This window comes from Aethalodelphis obliquidens, unplaced genomic scaffold (genome assembly GCF_003676395.1).
Source record: "Aethalodelphis obliquidens isolate GAN/ISIS:26980383/991018 unplaced genomic scaffold, ASM367639v1 scaffold4, whole genome shotgun sequence".
Classification (NCBI taxonomy): Eukaryota; Metazoa; Chordata; class Mammalia; order Artiodactyla; family Delphinidae; genus Aethalodelphis; species Aethalodelphis obliquidens.
Window position 1 is genome coordinate 60,526,462 of NW_020837948.1, and position 22,040 is coordinate 60,548,501.

General features: G+C 36.6%; 1 protein-coding gene across 6 annotated transcripts in view; it reads right to left on the minus strand.

Moving 5' to 3' along the window:
* TNPO1 (transportin 1) overlaps nt 1-22,040 on the minus strand; it is a 90,664-nt gene that overhangs the window by 47,627 nt on the left and 20,997 nt on the right. For 2 of the 6 annotated variants that reach the window (XM_027100870.1, XM_027100872.1), the window contains 3 exons: nt 9,041-9,154; nt 6,180-6,255; nt 2,074-2,223 (listed from right to left, as the gene is read on the minus strand). In XM_027100870.1, the coding sequence (XP_026956671.1) occupies nt 2,074-2,223; nt 6,180-6,255; nt 9,041-9,154 (340 nt within the window). Of the gene's footprint in view, nt 1-2,073; nt 2,224-6,179; nt 6,256-8,432; nt 8,780-9,040; nt 9,155-9,286; nt 9,418-22,040 lie in introns of those variants that run through there. The other 4 variants (XM_027100871.1, XM_027100873.1, XM_027100869.1 and 1 more) reach the window with 4 other exon arrangements.

The following is a 22,040-nucleotide window of genomic DNA, read 5'->3' on the forward strand; positions in this document are numbered from 1 at the left end:
CTCCCAATGGTAAAGAGTTAAAAAATGTAAAGAGTAAAGTTGTTAGCCAAGATTTACTCTCCACTAAAAAAATTAAATTACATGGTAAGGGTCTTAAAATGATAGCATTTTTAAGATATAACCCATACAATTAAGTGGCCTTCTGGTAAGATCAAAAAGCAGCGAGACTAATAGATCTGTTCCTTCTTGCCATGTATTCTTTCCTGAAGTTAAAACATGAAAGAATTGAGGGAAAGAGAAATTTCTGGATCTGCCTAAAGGAAACCAAACATGTCTTAAAACAAGCAATAATAAAAATTAAACACAAACTAAAACTTGGTACTAAGAGTCTGCTGACATTCATGACTTCTGCTGAGAGAATATTAAAGAATGTTGACAGACTGACAAATTCAAATTAATTTGGCCCCATATAATCTCATCCACTCTCAAAAAATATTCTAATGCCAACGCAGTTGCAAAAAGTGAAAAATTGTAATTCTCAGTGTTTCAACAAAGATGGGAGTGAAAACTGATGTGCTTGGCAATACCTATTAAAATTTTAAATGTTTAAAAAACACACTCTGACCCAGTAATACCACTTCTACGAATGAATTCTATAGAAACTTTCTCACCTGTGTATGAAATACATAAAAGGATGTTCACTGAAATAATAAAATTACAAACCATACATTCTTTAACAAGGAGAAACAATTTTACACCTCTCTAATGGATTACCAGTCACTGAAATGTGGTCCTTCCCAATACACTTCCTTGGCAAGATTTACCATATGTACTGTTAAGATTAAAAAAATTTTAAGAAGACTGGTATACACTGGTACACCATCCATTTTACCACTGTCAAGAGTCTGGTAGAAAATCAGGAGTATATGAGGGTCCATGAGAATAACCTAGGGAGACCCTTTCCTCAAATTATAAATGCCCTCTACATATCCTATTTAAAAATCAGCGTTGGGCTTCCCTGGTGGCGCAGTGGTTGAGAGTCCGCCTGCCGATGCAGGGGACACGGGTTCGTGCCCCGGTCCGGGAAGATCCCACATGCCGCGGAGCAGCTGGGCCCGTGAGCCATGGCCGATGGGCCTGCGCGTCCGGAGCCTGTGCTCCACAACGGGAGAGGCCACAACAGTGAGAGGCCCGCGTACCGCAAAAACAAAACAAAACAAAACAAAACAAACAAAAAAAATCAGCGTTAATAATGGCAATATTTAATATTTGGAGGGAAGTTACAGAGCCTCTGCTTTGTGAGTAAGAGATGAACTGGGGACTTTTCAAACCTACCATGAGACAAAATATACAAAGGCAGAGAACTTTTAATGAAAATGACTGGAGGTTCTTAACTGAATTCCATTTAACCAACCTGCCAGAGGAACAGAAGCTTTCCAGGTCCTTGTGAAACATAGCTGCTGAAACCCCATGGCATATGGAATCTACCCATTGGTGGGCTATTGTGCAGTACATGTCTATTTCCACTTCTACCAGATGATGTGTGTGCTTACCCACAGTCAGTTGTATTGGCTCCCAAACCTACTTATTCCAGTTACTATGAACTAAGCATTTTAACAGTCTTTCATAAAATGGTAGAAAGTTGTTCTTTCACTAAAAACAAGTTGAACACTGAAAAAGACTCAAAAATTACTGTAATTAGGTACAGACAAGGCAAATATGAATTAAAAACAAGGGGGGGATATAGTGAAAATCTAAGGTCCTGCACGGAAGATGTTTTACAAAGAAGTTTTTCTTCACATGTAAAAGAAAGTGAAACTGGAAATTATACCCCATGTATGACACAAGGAAGACATAATTAAGGAACCCACAGAAAAAACAGTAGTCCTAGATGAATATCACTTGTTAATGCCCCACTGTAACCAACTTTGATTAAGCAACTACTAGTGAACCTGGTCTCACTGGATTAAGAGAGCTTTTAGTAACATTATTTCAAAAGCAGCAATGAAAAATTTTCCCCATCACAATTCAACATGAAATGGATGATAAAAATTCCAATGGAAATAGTCTCTGCCGTATCAGAAACCAACCCAGTTAAAAACACGATAAGCAAAATTGTGACAGATTACTTACCTACAGTAGCTCTAATCAAAGGAGAGGAGTCACCGATATTATTTAAACATTCACTCTTAATAAAGTCTGTTACACCATTTGGGAAGTTCTGAAAGTGTGCTTTCACGTTATTCTTCAAAATTAGACCACTCAAAGATCTTGTGGGTTCATCTGTAACAAAGTAACAACAGCACTGAGTTTTAAAGTAGTTTTCATTTCAAAATATACCAAGAACGGTAACTTTAAAAATGTATTCAGAAACTCATTGTAACATTTCATTAATTTGCTATAACCAGGAAAAAAAATACCATAAATGATTATCCAAGGATTAGCTCCATGATTTATAGTTCAGGGTTTCTCAACCTTGGCACTATTGACATTTTGGGCCAGGTAATTCTTTGTTGAGGAGTGCTGTCCTGTGCACTGTAAGATGTTTAGCAGTATCACTGGCCGTAGGTGCCAGTATTACCTCTCCAAGTTGTGACAACCAAAAATGTTTCCAGATAATGTCAAATGTCTCATTGGGCAGCGGACACACACACACACACACACACACACACACACACACACACACACACACCTGCACCTGGTTGAGAACCACTGATTTAATTTAAGTTAATTTAGTTTATATATGGCCAATGTACTCAAGCTTTATTGGTACCTGATATAAACATCAAATTACAGATCTGAACGTATTAGTCACTAAAGATATCCTATTAAAAAATTAAGTGGACAAAGAACATATGGGATCACCTTCACATACAAATAACTGCCGTTCATTTATATCATGTCTTTCACTTGCCTCTGAGCTAAAAAAAAAAAAGGGGGGGTGGGGAGTAAAACAGTATTTAAATTTCCAGAAGTTTTTAAAAAATACAATCTACGTAAAAGAAGTTTAATCCGTAGATAGTACTAACAAATTTTCCAAGAACCAATTTAATATTAGAATATAACCAATGCTTTAACAATTGGCCTCATCACCAACAATATTAGCAACAGTTAACATTTTCTGAATGTTTATTAGGTACTAAACAGTGCTAAGTGCTTTCCAAGTAGTTTGCATTTAATCCTCACAACCTCATGAGACAGCAATTGTTATCTCCACTGCACAATCAAGGAAACTGAGGCCTTTGCCAAAGTCACACAAGGCTACGAAGTGGGGAAGCCAAAACATCAACCTTAGGAGCCTCGCTCCAGAGCCTACACTTGATGCATGGTACAGGATCACCCTCCTCAAAGGGCTGGAAGACATGAACAGCTGGTGTATTGAACACAATATGCTGTTTCAGCACTACTGTTTTACATGCTTTATTAAAAAATAAAACCACCCAAGCTTGTTCTAGTTAGTAGTATGCTCTCAAAGTCTGATTGGCATTGAAATGTTCAGGGGTACAGGACAGGAGGCGGCAAAAAGATAGTGTTTCCTTGCATATAAACCCCATTCAAGCCATCACAGCAATAGAGCCTACGAGCTCTTTATGCCACCCTCTAAAAATTTCTTCCTGGTTTCAATTACCATCATTCAATCAGTAACTTATAATGAAACAAAAACACTTCTAAATTCTCTTGAAAGTTTAAAACTTCCATAAAATAAATGAATAGATTTATTTAACTTTATAAATTTAACTTCCTCGAGCAATAAGCTTTTCTTAAGCCAGCCATTAATAATTCAGTCATGTAATTTTTAATGGCATGTGTATTTGTTTATAAGAAATACACTGTATCATTTTTACAATTAAGATTACAAGATGAAGTTTCAAAAAAATCACGAGGTGTGGGCTTCCCTGGTGGCGCAGTGGCTGAGAGTCCTCCTGCCGATGCAGGGGACGCGGGTTTGTGCCCCGGTCCGGGAAGATCCCACATGCCGCGGAGCGGCTGGGTCCGTGAGCCATGGCCGCTGAGCCTGCGCGTCCGGAGCCTGTGCTCCACAACGGGAGAGGCCACAACAGTGAGAGGCCCGCGTACCGCAAAAAAAAAAAAAAAAAAAAAATCACTAAGTGAAATGATTTAAAATTAAAAACATAAAACATTTTATATCAAAATACTTATTTTAATTAAAAATATCCCCAGTCCCAAATTCATTTAGAAGAGCCCAAAATTAACCACGTCCTCTTTTTAAAAAGACTACTTTACTAGGTCTCAATTCTCATCTGTAAAGTGAGGGAAGTAGATGAGCTAATCTCTGAGGTCTCTCCACATCTAAAATTTTACTCCATGATTTAGTGTAAACAAATTCACATGAGGAATGGCAAAAAGGTCCCTAAATAAATAAGCATTTTCATTTCAAGAATTTACTTATGTTCCTTCTCTAATATGGATGGCCACAATGCTAATTTTTTTAAATAGAAAACTAGATATAGCAAACTTGTGTCCCAAATAAATGAATAAACACAGGAAGAAATACTAAGTATTACATAAAATCCTTTCCAACATTTTGTGGTTTTGTAATTAAGAGGTCTTTTGGGAGGCAGTTACACACCCAACCTCTCCTGCTATTTGAATTGTAAGTTTGTCTGCTTTTAAAAATACTTGATGTACCTCATAGCCCAAGAAAGTTTTAAGAAAGAGTATAATATTATACCAATCTTAATATTTGGAATTCAGGATGAAGACATGACAGAATAGATGACTTGGTGAAAACAAACTTAAATTTTTCAAGTTAAACAACATAGTTTAGAAAAATTCATTTACTAAATCTTTAAGTCCTTATAGAATTATCTGATTACAACTACGATGTGGGAAAAATAAAATTTCTATATTAAGAAATAACACATCATATTAACGTATATTTATCAAACTAGGAATATTAATTGCTGAATGTAAAGATATGTTGAAGGACTTTCTAGTTTCTTAAAATTTAAAAATTTAAAGTTTCTCTTACATGCCTCAATCACAAATTAAAATCCCTAAAATTAACTAGAAAATTTGAAAATAATTCAAAATAAATCATTATACTGTGCATGAATTATTAAAATCTGAATAAACACAAGATTAGTGAGATTTTAAGGCCGTTAACCCACTCGCTAGTGCTTGGAGTTGAAACCTTATGGACAGTCTGATAGGCTAACACAGGCATTTTGTAGCTGAAAAAAGCAAGAGAGGTGAAATGAGTGTCAGAGTCTAAGACTTATTTCTCAGCTCCAAGTGTAGTAGTTTTTACTAATTGCACTATGGCTTCTGAAAGGGTATAGTGCTTTCATTTAGAGGCCAGTCAGTTGCTCAAAAAATACTTAAGTGCTTCTGGGTGTCTGACAATGTTTCAGGAAGGGAATACTCAAATAACTCTACGAAGAACACCTGTCACTACAATGTAAGCGCCACGAGGGCAGATTCTCATTTATTTTGTTCCCTTTTATTGCCCCTGAGCGAGCAAACTGCCTGGCAGAGAAGAGGTGCTCAATAAATACTTGTAAAATGAATAAAGTCGAGATGGACACACTACTTGTATTAGAAACAATCAAATGATCGTGTCATTTAAAAATCAGATGATCATGTCATTTAAAAATCAGGCTGTTATAGAGGTAATTTAAAACTGTTGTAGAATAGTTAATGAAAAAGTTTCATGTATACTGTTACAAGGTTTAAAAAAGTTACAGGAGTCTATAAATAGAACTATCCTTTTTCTGGTTAAAATTTAAAACAGTACATAGCCATATAAAGGAGTATAGAATTAAGAGATTAACAATTGTCTCTGAGTGATGGGATTACACATGACTTTTCATTTTGGTTATATGAACTTTTAATCATACAAATATGATCACACATACAGTCATTTAGCAAATCCTGCATTCAATCTGTGTATTAAAAGAAATCAGTCTCTATGACATTCATGTAAAAGGACTGAAGCAAAACACCAAAACACCAAAGTAGACTTTACAACATTCTTTTCATTTGCAAAGAATGAGTGAATTTATTACAAAAACACTCAATTAACAACTGAATGCTCATTAAGCATCCAAATGCTTAGAGTGATAGTAACTCTTTCATTCCACATGTTTAAAGCAAGTGGGTTACTACAAAGTGAAATCCTTTGAAATAAGTAACCCTTCGTATATTTTAACACATCTCAAAGACAAAATCTGAAGTGTAAGAAACTTTTAAGTAGTTACCACACAAACCCTACTTACCTTCAGATTTTAATTTTGTAAGAACAAAAATCAGGTAGTTGTTAAAGTCTGGATATTGATTGAGTTGTTCCAGTTTCTAGAACAAACAGTAGTTAAGGAAACTTCTCAGTGTAATCTAAGGAAGGAATTAGGCAGTTTTAACCTAAAATCAAGAACCTCTTTTGTGATTTTTAGCCTTGCATTTTTTCCAGTAAGAATAAAAGTTATCTTATTAAAACCATCAATATGCTATTCAAGAACACACCAATGGTCGTGTTAAACCTCTTGTGCGCTTTATGGCTGAAATATTAATATTTTACATCAATTATATTCAAGACAACATAAGCCAAGCTCCACCTTCAGCAAGGCGCATATCATATGAAAAACATTTTCAAAACAATTTCTTTGATTTATCTGAACTTAAAAAAAACCCTAATCAGAAAGGTATTTATAAAATAATGACAAAAATGAAAAGCATCTCAAAGAAAGAAAAACAAGTCTCTTAAAGATCACTTAGGGAAATTAACTTTATAAAATCGCCTTTTAACTTAAAGTACTTTTATTAGACTCATTTGTTCTTTAGAATTCAAAAAGTTAAGATAAAATGCTATTTATGTGCAAGTCTACACATCAAACCTTATAACAGTCAGTGTTATAAAATTGCCACACTGCAACAGTTCTACAGTTCTGCCCCCCCACCCCCCAACAAGACCTAACGTTTCCAGTGACACCAACGTGCAGGTATTTCATTCTGTTGGCAGGCAACAATGACATAATGCTCTACTATGTCTTTCTTCATGCCCTCTAATCTCTAACATGCTTTTTAATAACACCTCTAATTGTGTTTTATTAGACAGAATTTTCTCAATAGACCTAAATCTTTAAATTAAATCCACGATACACACTCTAGGAACACCATATTAGCTACTTATTATACACTAGAATACTCTCAGTGTTCAGTGCTCAGAACATAAATTAACTATCAAAATACATTTCTCTAGAAAAATTCCAAGGTGTACTTTCTTTGACCAAAAAACCCTAGTGATTTATTTCTTTAGTGAACAGCCAAGATTAACAGCATGCTGATAAGCTAATAATCTTTTATAAATATTTCCTGATAAGGTTCACTTTCTTAGGACTTGAGCTATCTATCCATAATAGTATAACGGTCTTTCTGAAAGTGCTCAAGCCTATACAAAAACAATAATTACATTCCCTCCAAAGGAGACATAAAAGAACAAGGTCGTTATTAGGCACTCTGAAAATATAAAGCAGTGAGTATTTTTAAAATACTATTAACCTTTATCTACTGAAATTTAATTTGTTCCTTATGCAGAGGGCATACTATGCTCCAGGCACACAGAATAAACCGTAAATTTGATTCCTAGCGCACGCATAGTACTGAGCATATAAAAAGTACTTAATATGTACTAAAACAAAAAATTATGACATACAGTGCTGTACAAGAAATTACAATGCAGTTTTGGGATTGGCTAACTTAAGAAATTAACTGTCACATAGCACCTACAATTCATCAACTATCAACTTTTATCATTTCTACAGCTATGACAACACAAATTAATAAGACTGAGCCACAACAATGTTTCAAATACAAGCTCCAATACACCCCAAAACGACTATTCTTCCCTCAGTACTAGCAGTATACAAGCGAAATGGCTTAAAAAAAAACCAAACAAACCAAGTAGACCTAAATCATTAACACCTCCATTTTAAAATAAGCAGTATTAATTAACCAAAAGGCTAGATACTTACCTACTGAAAAGTTTTAAGTTACAGCAATGTAGTACTTCTTTGAGAAACTTATTTACCAGAACTTCTCAAGTAACTGTATTTAACTTAACGTTTATAGTGTTTTAAATTTAAATACGTCCAAACTACGCCAAAAGAGCTTACTTACCAAATTCCATACTAAGCAATCTTCCGTTTATTAACAATAAAAATTAAGAGTTGTTTTTTTTTTTTGCAAACAGCAGACTTAAGTTTCCTAAACAATTAACTTCGTCTTAAAATAAGAGATAAAACGGTTATTTCTGATCGGGTGAATTTGTTTCCCTTATTGGATGCAGCAAGAGCTCTCCATTTGACCACAGTTTAGGGCACTACAGAAAGCACAGAAAGCACACAGTAGAGGTTTTGCTTCTTCTCTTAAGCCTTTCTGCCTCTAAATCCGTAGTAAAAGGACCAGCAAACTCGGTAAAGACTTGGTAATTGAGCAGACCGTCTTGAGCCAAAGATTTAAAAAGAAAATCTCACTTGGGAGGCAGGGAGCTCGCAACAGGTGTTGGCACGAACAGACCCGAGGTGAGGCCCGAGACCCCTCACTTCTTGGTTTCCAGCCCTTCCGGGCAAGGGCCTGGCAGAAACCCCAGGCCCAACACCCAGGCGGTTCAAACCCCGCGCCAGCTCCACCCCACTCAGGCCGCCGATCTCCGCCGCGCATACAGCGCTCTGCCCGCCACCCCCTCCGCGCATTGTGTGGGCCGGGGCGTCGGTCGGGGGTCAGCGCCGGCACCCGTCTGCTCCGCTCTCCACCCCCGTCAGCCGGTCAGCAGCGGGCGGGGACGTGACGGGCGGCCGACTCACATGTCGCGATCGCAGGCGGCGGCCAGCAGCCCCCAGCCTCCCGCGGGCCGGAAGCCGGGCGCTGCGGCGCTCCGAACCGGAGGCACGAGGGCCGCGTGCGCGAGGCGGCGGGCAGGGGCGGCGGCGGGCGGGCCTCTCCTCACGGGCTGGCGGACGGAGGGCGGAGGGATCCGGGGAGCGGGAGGAGGGGGAGGGGCGGCGGGAGCCACCCGGCCGCCGAGAGCGGGCCCCGCGCAGGGCAAGCTGCGCGGGCGGCGGCGAGGCCTCAGAAAGGATACTTGTTGCACGGTTCTCTGGATGGTGGTGTCGGGGGACTGGGACTCCTTCAGCAGCTGCAGGATTTGCTGAAGCCCTTGCTCGTCAGGTTTCCACTCATACTCCATCTTGGTTTGCTGCAAATAAAGCCAGACACAGGAAGAGACGGAGCAAATGTTACTCCCCGTGCATAGGCCCGAGGGTTTCCCGCGCCAAGCACCCCCCTCCTCCCCGCAGAACGACCCCTGCGCTCCCCGGACGCCTCGGACCTGCCTGGGGCGCCCCGAAAGAAGTCTCGGACGGTGAAACCCGGGGAAACTGATCCTAGCAGCTCGGCCGCCAATGTCTGCTGCTGCTGCCGCCGCGGCCGCCGAGCGCAAGGAGCCGACCAGACTGAGTCACCGCGAATTTGCAATCTGGCCCCTAGATCCGCTCACGGGAGCCCCCTGGGTCCTAGTGCCACGCAGTTTTCTCCAACCCAACTCTAGTTCCATCCAGATTATTACTGATTTAAGGGCTAATCAAAAATCAAGTCCTTATCAAAATCCCTGCGAAACACCTGAAGAGATCTGATTTTGGGTTTCAGTCATTTTAAGTTAACATGGTTAGTAATTAAGAATGACTGTAATAAGGAAAAAAGCCTGATAATTCCCCCGACAGCTGAACAATACTTGAGAAGAAATAAAAATGTTTACATTTCAGTTTGATATATAAAGCACTAAATACTAATATTTAGTCTAAAACATTAAAGATGCATTGCAATCACAACCCACACTTCGATAAACACTACATGTTGCATTTACATTTGCATAATTTGACCGAAAAAATGCATCCTTTCACAAACTTCAACTTTTGAACTCTTTATTAAGAGTTCTTTATTATAAACTGTTTATTTCAGGTGAAATAAACTCCACCTGAAATAACTGCATTTCACAACTAATGACTTTGCGCTGAAGAAATACAAGAAAAATAACGCAATTTTACAACTGGATAGTGTTGAATTCTATTAACGTGTTTTCACATACATTTTCTCATTTTATTATCACTCCGACCGGAGGAAGCATTATTTGCCCCCATGTGGCAACTATGGAGCAAAAAGATCAGAGGAAATTACAACAGTTAATTAGTTAAGATTGGGAGGACAATATAGGTTTCTTAAACTACCATGAGTTGCATCTGCTACAATCAATGGAAACTATCATATCAATGAGTTTCTTTAAAACTAAATGCTTAAATAGAAACAAAACTTAAGTATCAGGCATGAATTATTGTAAAAATCAAACTGAATTTTCTGAAGGAGAGGATGTTTTCATATGGATCTACTACTACTTGATGGTTTGACAGCTGAATTTAGTCCCTTCCTAGCAGGGGTTAAAAAAAATTACCTGACCTTACAGTACCTCTCTAGTTAGCAGTGTTTTTCTGTTTTTAAAAAACCTTTTCCTCTCTCCTTCTTCACCTTTATTTTCTGCTTAATATCCTGTAATCTGGCTTTGCTCACTGAATTCTACCAACTTCCTAAATGATCCAACACCCAAACAAAACCCCCCAAAACAAAAATGATATCTGGACATAATATCTATTAATAATATTGTAGTGTTTTTATTCCAGTCTCCATTCTGTGTGTTTATATGTTTTATAATAATGGGATTGTCTTGTTTCTTGGCCAATTCCATATATCATTAAATATTAAAAGTATTTTTAAAAGAATTATTCCATTGTATTGACATGCCATAATTTTAATAAACTTTCAATTGATATAATATATACAATAACCTGTACAAATCATAAGCATACAAGTAGATGGATTTTTATAAAGTGAATACCTGTGTGACCAACATCCACATCAAGATAAAGATCATTACCAGTACCAAGGTTTCTCTTGTACCCATTCTCGGTCATCAACCCATGCCATAATCCCTATTATAATTTCTATCACTATAGACCTCTCCCCTTTCCCTCTTGACTTTTTTACTTCAGAAACTTCAAAAAAACTTTACAAAAATAATATTACAACAAATCAAACAACATGGTTGTACAAAATAGTTAATTCAATTTCATCACTAAGCTTACCTCCCTGACAGAATCAGTTTTAACAGTTTGATATGAATCCTTCTACACCTTTCTCTATTCTCAAACATACACATAGCTCTGGTTTGTTTTTTAGGATCATGCCACATACTACACTCTATTAACTAAAAACTTTAAAACACATAATATCGCATGGCCATCATTCCAGGCCACTACATATAGATTTAACTTTTCACTTTTTAATAGTTGCACATTGGTCTTTAGAATGGATAGAACATAACTTGTTCAACTATTTCCTGATTGGCTTCCAGGTTTCTTCTACTTTTTTGTGACTACAAACAACAAGGCAAAACACATTCTTGTACTAATGTCCCCCTACCCAGTAATGGCAACCCAGTGCGATTATTAGGCCAAAAGTATGTGTATTTAAAAATTTCTAATAGTTATTACCAGGTTACTTTCCAAAAACAGTTGCAATCCACACTCACCAATAATATGTTTCCCATATATCCACCAGCACGTTCTTTTAATTTTGGTTAATCTAATGGGTGAATATTTTAAATTTCTCCTGTTCCTGGACGGGGGAGGGAGTGGGTGAAGAGGGGGTGAGGAACCTTAAAGTCTGAGCCTTAGTTATGAGTTGAGCTGCTACCATGCATATCCCACCTGTTGAGGTGACAACTGGATACCTACTTAACTCCTTAGCTGCCTTTCTGAAAAAGAAACTAATGCCAGGGGCCAAGAGCAGCCAAGTCCAAAAGATACCTTCATCATACCTATCCTGAGGATGGCTGCCCCATATCATTACCATGCTTCCTTCTTTATCCCTGCATCAAATAAACAGAAGTCTTTTTCTTTTTGAATAGCTTAGTATTAAGAACATTTAATGTGATCAGCCTGTGATGATGAGATAGGAAGAACTGAGATAAACTGTTCCCTCACACCTTACTCAAGTGATCTGGACAAAAAGCTCTCAAAAATATTTGATTGTTGGGCTTCCCTGGTGGCACAGTGGTTAAGAACCTGCCTGCCAATGCAGGGGACACGGGTTCGAGCCCTGCTCTGGGAAGATCCCACATGCCGCGGAGCAACTAAGCCCGTGAGCCACAACTACTGAGCCTGCGCATCTAGAGCCTGTGCTCCACAACAAGAGAAGCCACGACAATGAGAAGCCCGCGCACTGCGATGAAGAGTAGCCCCTGCTCGCCGCAACTAGAGAAAGCCTGTGCACATAAACGAAGACCCAACACAGCCAAAAATAAATAAATTTAAAAAAAAAAAAAAATTTGATTGTTAATTGCTTGATAAGAGATCTCAGGCCACTTTGAACTTCTATACCAAATTTTTAAATTGTGGTAAAATATACATAATATAAAATTTAGCATTTTAACCATTTAAAGTGTACAGTTCAGTGGCATTAAGTACATTTTCATTGTTGTACAACCATTGTCACCTCTATCTCCAGAACTTACCGCATTTTAATAGCCATTAAAATTAGGAAGAATCTTATCCTAGGGTAGCCAGAGATATCCCAGGGTTATTTACATAATGTCTGAAGTACTTCAAGCTAACCATGCACACCAGAATTATGAGGTAGAAATCGTTTACTTAAACAGTAAACTACATCTATATTACTTAGAATATCAAGATTAATATTAAATTTTCTTAAAATAGTTACTATTCTTTTCGTACATTGAAGACTCAGAAATGTTTCAGAAAAGGGAAACAGCGCTTCAAATTTTTCTCTTTTAGAGTACACAAATCATGCTGATTGGCCCATGACATTCAATGGTAAGTCCCCGCTCCCCCACAAAAGGCATTTCAATAAGCCAAGACAGTTATTTGAACTATCTGTACAGAAGCTGGCACCAGAATAAAAAGCTTGCAAGAGGTAAGTTACTGTAAGATAACATCTTGGCCTTCAGAAGACTAAAACTTACTCTAGTCCTAAACTGTTAAGAACTTGAATTTACATTAAAAATTTGAATTTACTAGAGTTTATGAGAGAGAAAGAACCCAGACTGGTTGAAGTAAAAATAAGGCAGACAAAAGGTCTGGACTCAACCAACCTAAATTTAAATCCTAGTTCTTTCACTTAGTAGCAGTGAAAACCTGGGCAAGTTAATTAATCTCTCTGAGCCTCAGTTTCCCAACTATAAAATGAGAACATACTGACTCTGTAATAGGATTATAGATACTTGCCTGGCATACAGTATGGTTTGAAATTTAGAGGCTGTGTTTGTTACATCAATCAATGATTTTCTGCTGCCTGCAAGATGAAATCTAACTTCTTTTTCATGGAAGAGGCTCTTCATGATCTGGTCCATCACCTCCAGGGACAGCTTTATCTCTTACAACTCAACCTCCAACTTTTATGCTCCAGCAATACCAGCTGTGCCTCTCATACCTCTGAGCCTTTGAATAGGGACTTTCTGTCTGGAGTGAACTCTTTAAATTTGACCATTTGGCAAACTCCATCTCACTCTTCAGAGATATGCTCCTCTACTCAGTTTCCAGGTATTTACTGAGAGTCTTCCTTGGCACTATGATTGGTACTGGATACTACTATTTCTCTTCTCTAACATTACTGTAGGACCTCCCCACAAGACTTAAGTATTTTTTTCATTACAAATCTATAGTTTATGGCTATTTCCATTTCACAAACTGTCATATTATAATTATTTCCAGGTCTGTCTTAGCAACACATCATGTGTTCCTTGAGAGCAGTGACAGTATCTTTTTGCCCCTTTGAATCACTCTAGCAGAGGGATTCAATAAGTATTCGCTGAATAGATACTATTATTGTTCATTACTCAAATACTATTATTGTCCATTAATTCAACTGAATAAATATTAAGCTGAGCAACTACCATGTACTCAGTGAGCATTAGAGATTCAAAGGTAAGTAAAATACTGTTCTTGCCCTAAGTTCTCATTTAGTGACAGAGACAGATGCACTACCTATGAATGAAGTATGTGATTGAAATGCAATAGGAAAAAAAAGAAAATATTTTGCCAGGAAGAAAGATGTGCTTTTCTCCCATATGCTTCAGAGTCTTTCTTCTCTCCTAATTTCAATTAAATTCGAACAAATATTTACTGAGCAGTCAAATGTTTCCACCTATATGGTGAATCACCATGAATGTGATAAATGTTGCCATCAGTGACATGATTTCCCAAAATGGTGAACAATTCTTGGTAGAGTTCCAAGCAGAACAAGGTACAATCTTCCTTCAATAATACAGTAGTTTTATTCCTGGAAAACTCAACATTTAATTAAAATCCTGCAAAAAATTCCATGTGCATATGTGAAACTAAGTTAGACTCTAGGCTCTGACAGCTATGAACAGATTTTTTTCACCTATGTAACTCCCTAATGGGACATTCAAAAGTCATTCAGGGCTCCAGACAATTCTTAATGATGAACATCTAGTACCCCTCAGCTCCACCTACTAAGTGGCAAGAGCACCTCCCAATTACTAGGACATTCCCCTCCCCCCTCAGAGAGTGGCGCTGCCTCAGTGGAGAATGACTGTGGTAGGGGATAGTACCAGGGGCTGTGGGGACATTATGCTAACCCAGTTAAGAAGTCAGGAAAGGACTTTCTTGAGGAAGTGACTTTTTACCTGAGATCTAATAGGACTTACTAAAAAGTGAAAGTGAGAGGAAGGCAGGGCTAGGAAGACCTCACAGACTATGTTAGGAAGTTTGACTCAAACCCATGACTCAAACCCAACTAACCTGGTTCCAGGGTCCAGTCTCTAAGCCCCTGATAAACTGCCTTTTAAACAGAAACATCAATTTCTGTAAACTGGGAAACTAATCATAAAGAAAACCATTTGTATACTAAAGAAATAAGATGTATTTGATACCTTTGTAGTGAGGTAGAAAAGTAAAAATCGTATTTCACTTATAAAAATTATAATAGATCTAAAAAAGCAGTATGTATACAGTGTGAAAATATAATAAAAATGAGATATTTCAAGTATTGAGTTCAAAACATTCTAAATCTGATCTTCACAACATCCCCTTCTTGTAAGTAGGTGGCAAGTATTATCTTCATTTGACAAGCAGATAAATCAAAATACAGCTTAAGTCATCTGCTGAATCATTTGCTGAATGTGAATCAGATCTTCCAAAATAAAATGTCTCTTACACTGGTTTTTTACAAAAAGATGTTATGATGAACAAGAATGAAAAAAAAAATCAGAGATGTCTAGAGGGCTAAAAAGAGCATGCTATTTTTTTAAAAGTTATTTAATAAAACTTTTATAAGAAATTGAACCAAAATTCAGGTATGAAGGGAAAGAAGGGAAAGTCTAAAGGCAGATGATTATTAGTAACTTTTTAAAAATGAGGTTTTTTTTTAATGTCAAAGAATGAAAATGTCAACAGGCTTGCTAAATAATAGATATCAGTAGAACTAGAAGGTTCTTCAAGAGATTCTATAAAGTAATCAGAGATTAAGGATCAAACAAAAAAAGGGAGGAAAAAGCAAAAGCAACCATTGAGCCCAAGCTACTTGAGGAAATGAGCTCAACTAGATTAAAGGGCAGGGACCACAGCATATGGATCCTCTGATGTTACATGGTGCTAGACACATAGTAGGTTTTAAATTGTTCTTGACTGATTGATTAGGGTGATGGATCTCATTCACCACTTGGAAGAATTATGCTAAGAGGTTAAAATTATAATCCTCTGGCATCACAATTTATTGTCGTCTAAGAGCTGAAAGATTTACAGAAAAAAAAAAGAAAATGAAAAATAAGTACTATGGAAAATTTAAATAAATGTATTCTTAGAGTGCCCTTTCAGGAAGACCTCTGAAGACGACTAGTCATGAGACTCAAGTGCTAAAGTTTACAAACAAACATTTTTTTAAAAAGACTAGTATCAAACTGAGCAGGTTACAAGAAGGAAAACTAGATCTCAAAACTCACTCCAATCTACAATCAGGTACTTCCTATATAATTCAGTTCATTAAATATTCACAGCAGCACTATGAGGTAGATATTAAACTCTACTTTATATTAACTGAGGTTGAAAGAGGTTAAGTAGCTTGCCCAGCCAGTACGTGGCAGATTGAGCATTGAAAACAACATCTGTGTAATTCCAAAGTCTGGACTGTGTCTAGTAAAAAAAGCAACCCTGCTAGCATTTATGGAGCACTTCTATGTGCCAGTTATTATACTAAGTGATTTAAATGCATGATCTCATTTAATTCCATGAGTAGGGACTACTATTACCTCCATTTCATAGAAGAGTAACAGGCTTAAGAAAAGTTGAGTAATGTGTCCAAGGTCACAGAAATGGTAAAGAACAAAGGCAGGACTCAAGCTCAGATGCACCCAACTCCAGAGCCTGTGCACTGATTCATGCTGCCATATTATTCTCATTCTGCCACTTCCATGAACATGTGACTAATCCTTAACAGAACTCTTGGGTAGAGTTCATGGGTAGGCTTATCTTTTTCTTTCTATTCCATGCATCACCAAGAACTCAAAAGCTCTCTTATTTAAGGGTATCCATTCTTTAGTTCAGGTGTGATAACAGCACTTTGCTTTTCAGAATTCAAACTTCTTATTGTACATCAGAATAAAAAGCTGATAGGAGTAATACTTCCCATATATTTAACTTTTGGTCACATAATTTTCATCATCAAAACACCAATTGTCTGTTTATTTCTAAGACAGATTTAACTGTTTTAACTCTTTAATATCACAATTGGTTTCACTCTCCATGTACCTTAAGCTATGTAAACCAGTGGTTCTCAGCCCTGACTGGGCATTATACTCATTAGGGGCTTTAAAAAAATATGATGCCTGTTCCCTATGACCCCCACTGATTCAATGTAGGAGTGGAGCCTAGGCACCCGGGCATGGGTATGTTTAAACAACTCCCAGGTGGTTCTAATATACAGCCAGTTGAAACTCTTTGTATTAACTCAATAAATCTGCTCCTGGCAACTTTCATGAGTTTCTTACTCTAATGAGCAGCAGTGTCCTAGCTGTACCAGAAATGACAGAAAATAGAAGAAAGTGGAAGCGAATGCAGACTGTACTGATTAACATGGAAATATTCTAACCCCTAGAAAAATGTCTTTGATGAAAACCAAAACATAAGAACATGTTGTTTAAAGTCACATCATAATTTGTACTACTTGGTAATGACTGCATGTGTTGGAAGCTATTAAGTACAATGGTCATTTACTTCATTATTTATCAGTGACAGAGGCTGGGTAAGGAGTTGTACTTAGGTTCTTAGAAATGGAAACTTGGGAAAAGTCAAGATACGGGGGAACAACAAAAGTTGTTATATAAATTAAATACGTTAAGTAAATTATAAGTAAAACATACTAGACAATTATGGTCCTTGACCAGCCAAATACAATTTAAATTCATATATCAAATCAACTTATCTTGCAAGTAATAACCACATCTTTCTTCAGATGGCAATATTAAGACATTCATAAAATTGAAAGAAAACCTTGCTAAATAATAAGCCCACACATTAAATACAAATATACAAAATAAGTAAATTAGGTCCCTGATTCTTTTAGCATTGTAGCTTCATTAAAGAGCTTTACTAGAGATCTTCCCAATGCTACATTCAACTGACTATTCTCATTGAATGTGTCAACCATACTCTAACACAGTTGTCATTTCTGTGACATTGATTTAAGAAAAAATCCTCTTTTATTAACATGATTGTAAATTCCATTTCAGAATGTAAATTCCATTTCAGAATGTTCACTGATCATTGCCTAGTGGTTTCAGGTAAACACAGTGCTTAATAATTTTCAAAGTACTGTTACACTTTATTTATAATTTTCAAAACTAAACTGTGAGTTGAGGAAACAGTTTCAGTTATGTTAAGCAACTTGCCGAAAGTCAGTTGGTTAGTAAATGTTAAGACTTGGGTTAGATTGCTGAAAACTTCTCAAATTTGGGGAGAGAAATGAACATCCAGATCTCAAATAGGTTAAACCCTAAAAAGGGCTACATCAAGAATTTATTATTGTCTTAAGTCAAAAATAGAGAATTTTGAAAGCAGCAAGAGAACAGCAACTCTTCACATAAAAGGGAGCCCCCATAAGACTATGAGCAGATTTCTCAACAGAAACTTTGCAGGCCAGGAAAGAGTGGAATGACATATTCAAAATAATGAGAAAAAAAACCCACCAAAACTTGTCAGCCAAGAATACTATACCCAGCAAAGTTGTCCTTCAGTAATGAAGGAGAGGGACTTCCCTGGTGGCACAGTGGTTAAGACTCCGCACTCCCAATACAGGGGGCCAGGGTTCAATCCCTGGTCTGGGAACTAGATCCCACATGCATGCCGCAACTAAGAGTTCTCATGCTGCAACTAAGAGTTCTCGTGCCACAACTAAGGATCCGGTGAGCCGCAACTAAGGAGCCCATGTGCCTCAACTAACCGGCAACCACAACTAAGGAGCCCTTAAGCCGCAACTAAGAAGCTCGCCTGATGCAACTAAGGAGCCCGCGAGCCACAAGTAAGGAGCCTGCCTGACACAACTAAGACCTGACGCAACCAAATAAATAAATAAATATTAAAAAAAAGAAAGAAAAAAGAAATTAAGGAGCGATAACGATGTTCCCAAACAAACAAAAGCTGAGGGATTTCATCACCAGTAGATCTGCCTTACAAGAAATGATAAAAGAACATTCTTCAAGTTGTAAAGTAAAATAATGCTAATTAACATCCTAAAACCATATAAATGTATAAAACTCACTGGTAATGGTAAATATATTATGAAACACAGATTCTTTGACATTGTAATGGTTGTATTTAATTCACTTACAACTCTAGTTTAAAAGTTTAAAAAAAAAGTATTAAAGATAACCATAGCTACAATACTTTGATAATGGATAAGCAGTATAAAAATATGGATACTGTAACATCAATAACCTAAAATGTGATAGGGAGAGAAGTAGAAGTATAAAGTTTCTGTATGTTCTTGAAGTTGTTATCAGCTTAAAATAGGATGTTGTAAGATATTTTATGTAAGCCTCATAGTTACCACAAAGGAAAAATCTGTAGTAAATGCACAAAAGATTATGATAAAGGATTCAAAGTATAACACTACAGAAAGTCATCAAATCACAAAGACAGCAAGAAAGGGTCAAAGGATCTGCAAAACAGAAAACAATGATCAAAATGGCAACAGTGAGTCATCACCTATCAATAATTACCTTAAATGTAAATAGATTAAATTATCCAATCAAAAGACAAAGAATGTTGGAAGAAATAATAAAAAAAAGATATAATATGCTGCCTAAAAGAGACTCACTTTATCTTTATGGACACACATAGATTGAGAGTGAAGGGATGGAAAGGATATTTCAAGCAAATTGTAACCAAAAGAAAGCAGGTGTAGCTATACTTATAGCAGACAAGATAGACTTTAAACTAAAAATGGTCTAAAGAGACAAAGAAGTTCATCATATTATGATAAAGGAATCAATCCATCCAAAAACATATAACAATTGTAAACATTTATGTATCCAGCATTAGAGCACCTAAATATATAAAGCATATAATACCAGAACTAAAGGAAAAATAAACAGCAATACAATAATAGTTGGGGACTTTACTACTCCACTCTTACAGAGAATCGATAAGGAGACACTGGACTTGAATAACACTAGAGAGTAAATGGACATAAACACATACAGAACATTCCACCCAACAGCAACAGAACACACATTCTTCTCAAGTGCACACGGAACACGTTCTAGGATAGATCATATGTTAGGCAACTAAGTAAGTCTCAACAAATTCAAGACAGAAGTTATATCAAGTATCTTTTCTGATCACAATGGTATGAAAGTAGAAATCAATAACGGGGAAAGCTGGAAAATTCACAAATACACGGAAGTGAACACATTCCCGAACAACCAATGGATCAAAAAAGAAACTAGAAAAGGAATAAAAATATATCTTGAGACAAACTGAAATGGAAACACAACATACCAAAACTTATGAGATGCAGCAAAAGCAGCTCTAAGAGGAAAGTTTACAGCCATAACCACATACATCAAGAAAAATAAAGATATCAAATAAACAACTTTAGCTTATACCTCAAGGAAATAGGAAAAAGAAGAACTAACTAATCCCAAGTTTAGCAGAAGGGAGGAAATAACAAAAATTAAAGCAGAAATAAAGGAAATAGTGAAAAAGAAAATAATAGAGAAGATCAACAAAATCAAGGGTTGGTTCTTTGAAAAGATAAACAAAATTGACAAAAACCTTTAGCTAGCCTAACCAAGAGAGAACTCAAAATTATAAATGAAAGAGGAGACATTACAACTGATACCACAGAAATACAAAGGATCACAACAGATCACTATTATACACCAATAAATTGGACAAACAAGAATAGATAAATTACTAGAAACATATGACGTACCAAACTGAATCATGAAGAAGTAGAAAATCTGAACAGACCAATAATGAGTAAGAAGATTGATAAGATTGAATCCCAACAAAGAATAGTTCAGGACCAGATGGTTTCACTGGTGAATTCTACCAAACATTTAAAGAAGAATTAATATCAATTCTATAACTCTTACAACAAAATGAAGAGGAGGGAACACTTCCAAATGCATTTTATGAGGTAACAGCATTTCCTTGATAGCAAAGCCAAGTTAGGACACTAGAAGAAAACTATAAGCCAGTATCTCTGATGGATAAAGATGAAAAAATCTCAACAAATTACTAGCAAACCAAATTCAACAGCACATTCAAAAGATCATACACCATAATCAAGTGAGATTAATCCTTGGGATGAAAGGATGATTCAACACACACAAATCAATCTATGTGATACATCACATTAACAAAATGAAAGATATGAATCATATGATCATGTCAACAGAGGCAGAAAAAACATACAAAATTCAGTAACTGTTCCTGATAAAAACTCTCAACAAACTTGGTATAGAAGTGGTATAGAAGAAACATACCTCAACATAAAAAAGGCCATATATGGCGAACCCACAGGAAGCATCATACTCAATGGTAAAAGGTTGAAAACTTTTCCTGTAAGATCAGGAATAAGATAAGGGTGCCCATTCTTACTACTACGATTAACCAAAATACCAAATAACCATGCAAGATAAAAGTAGTAAAAGGCATCCAAATTAGAAAAGAAGTAAAATTGTCTCTGTTTGCTGATGGCATGATGTTACACATAGAAAATCCTAAGGATTCTACCAAAAAACTAAATGAATTCAGTAAAGTTACAGGATACAAAATCAACATACAAAAACCAGGTGCATTTCTATACACTAACAACAAATTATCTGGAATAAAAAACAAAACAGTTCCATTTACAATACCATCAAAGAGAATAATAAAATACTTAGCAATAAATTTAACCAAGGAGGTAAAAGCTCTGTACACTGAAAACTATAAAACTATGATGAAAGAAACTGAAGAAGAAACAAACAAATGGAAAGATATCCCATGTTCATGAAGTGGAAGAATTAATACTATTAAAATGTCCATAATACCCAAAGCCATCCAGAGATAATGCAATCTCTATCAAGATTCCAATGGCATTTTTTTTTTTACAGAAATAGAAAAAACAATCCTAAAATTCATATGGAACCACAGAAGACCCTGAATAGCCAAAGCAATCCTGACAAAGAAGAACAAAGCTAGAGGCATCACACTTCTTGATTTCAAACTATATTACAGAGCTAAAGCAATCAAAACAGTACTAGCATAAAAATCGACATACAGACCAATGGAAAAGAACTGAGAGCCCAGAAATAAACCCATGCGCATGCAGTCAACCAATATTTGACAAGGGAGCCAAGAATACTCAGTGGGGAAAAGACAGTCTGTTCAATAAATGGTGCTGGGAAAACTGGATATTCACGTGCAAAAGAATGAAACTGGACCACCTTCTCACTCCATTTACACGAATAAAATCAAAATGGATTAAAGACTTGAATGTAAGACCTG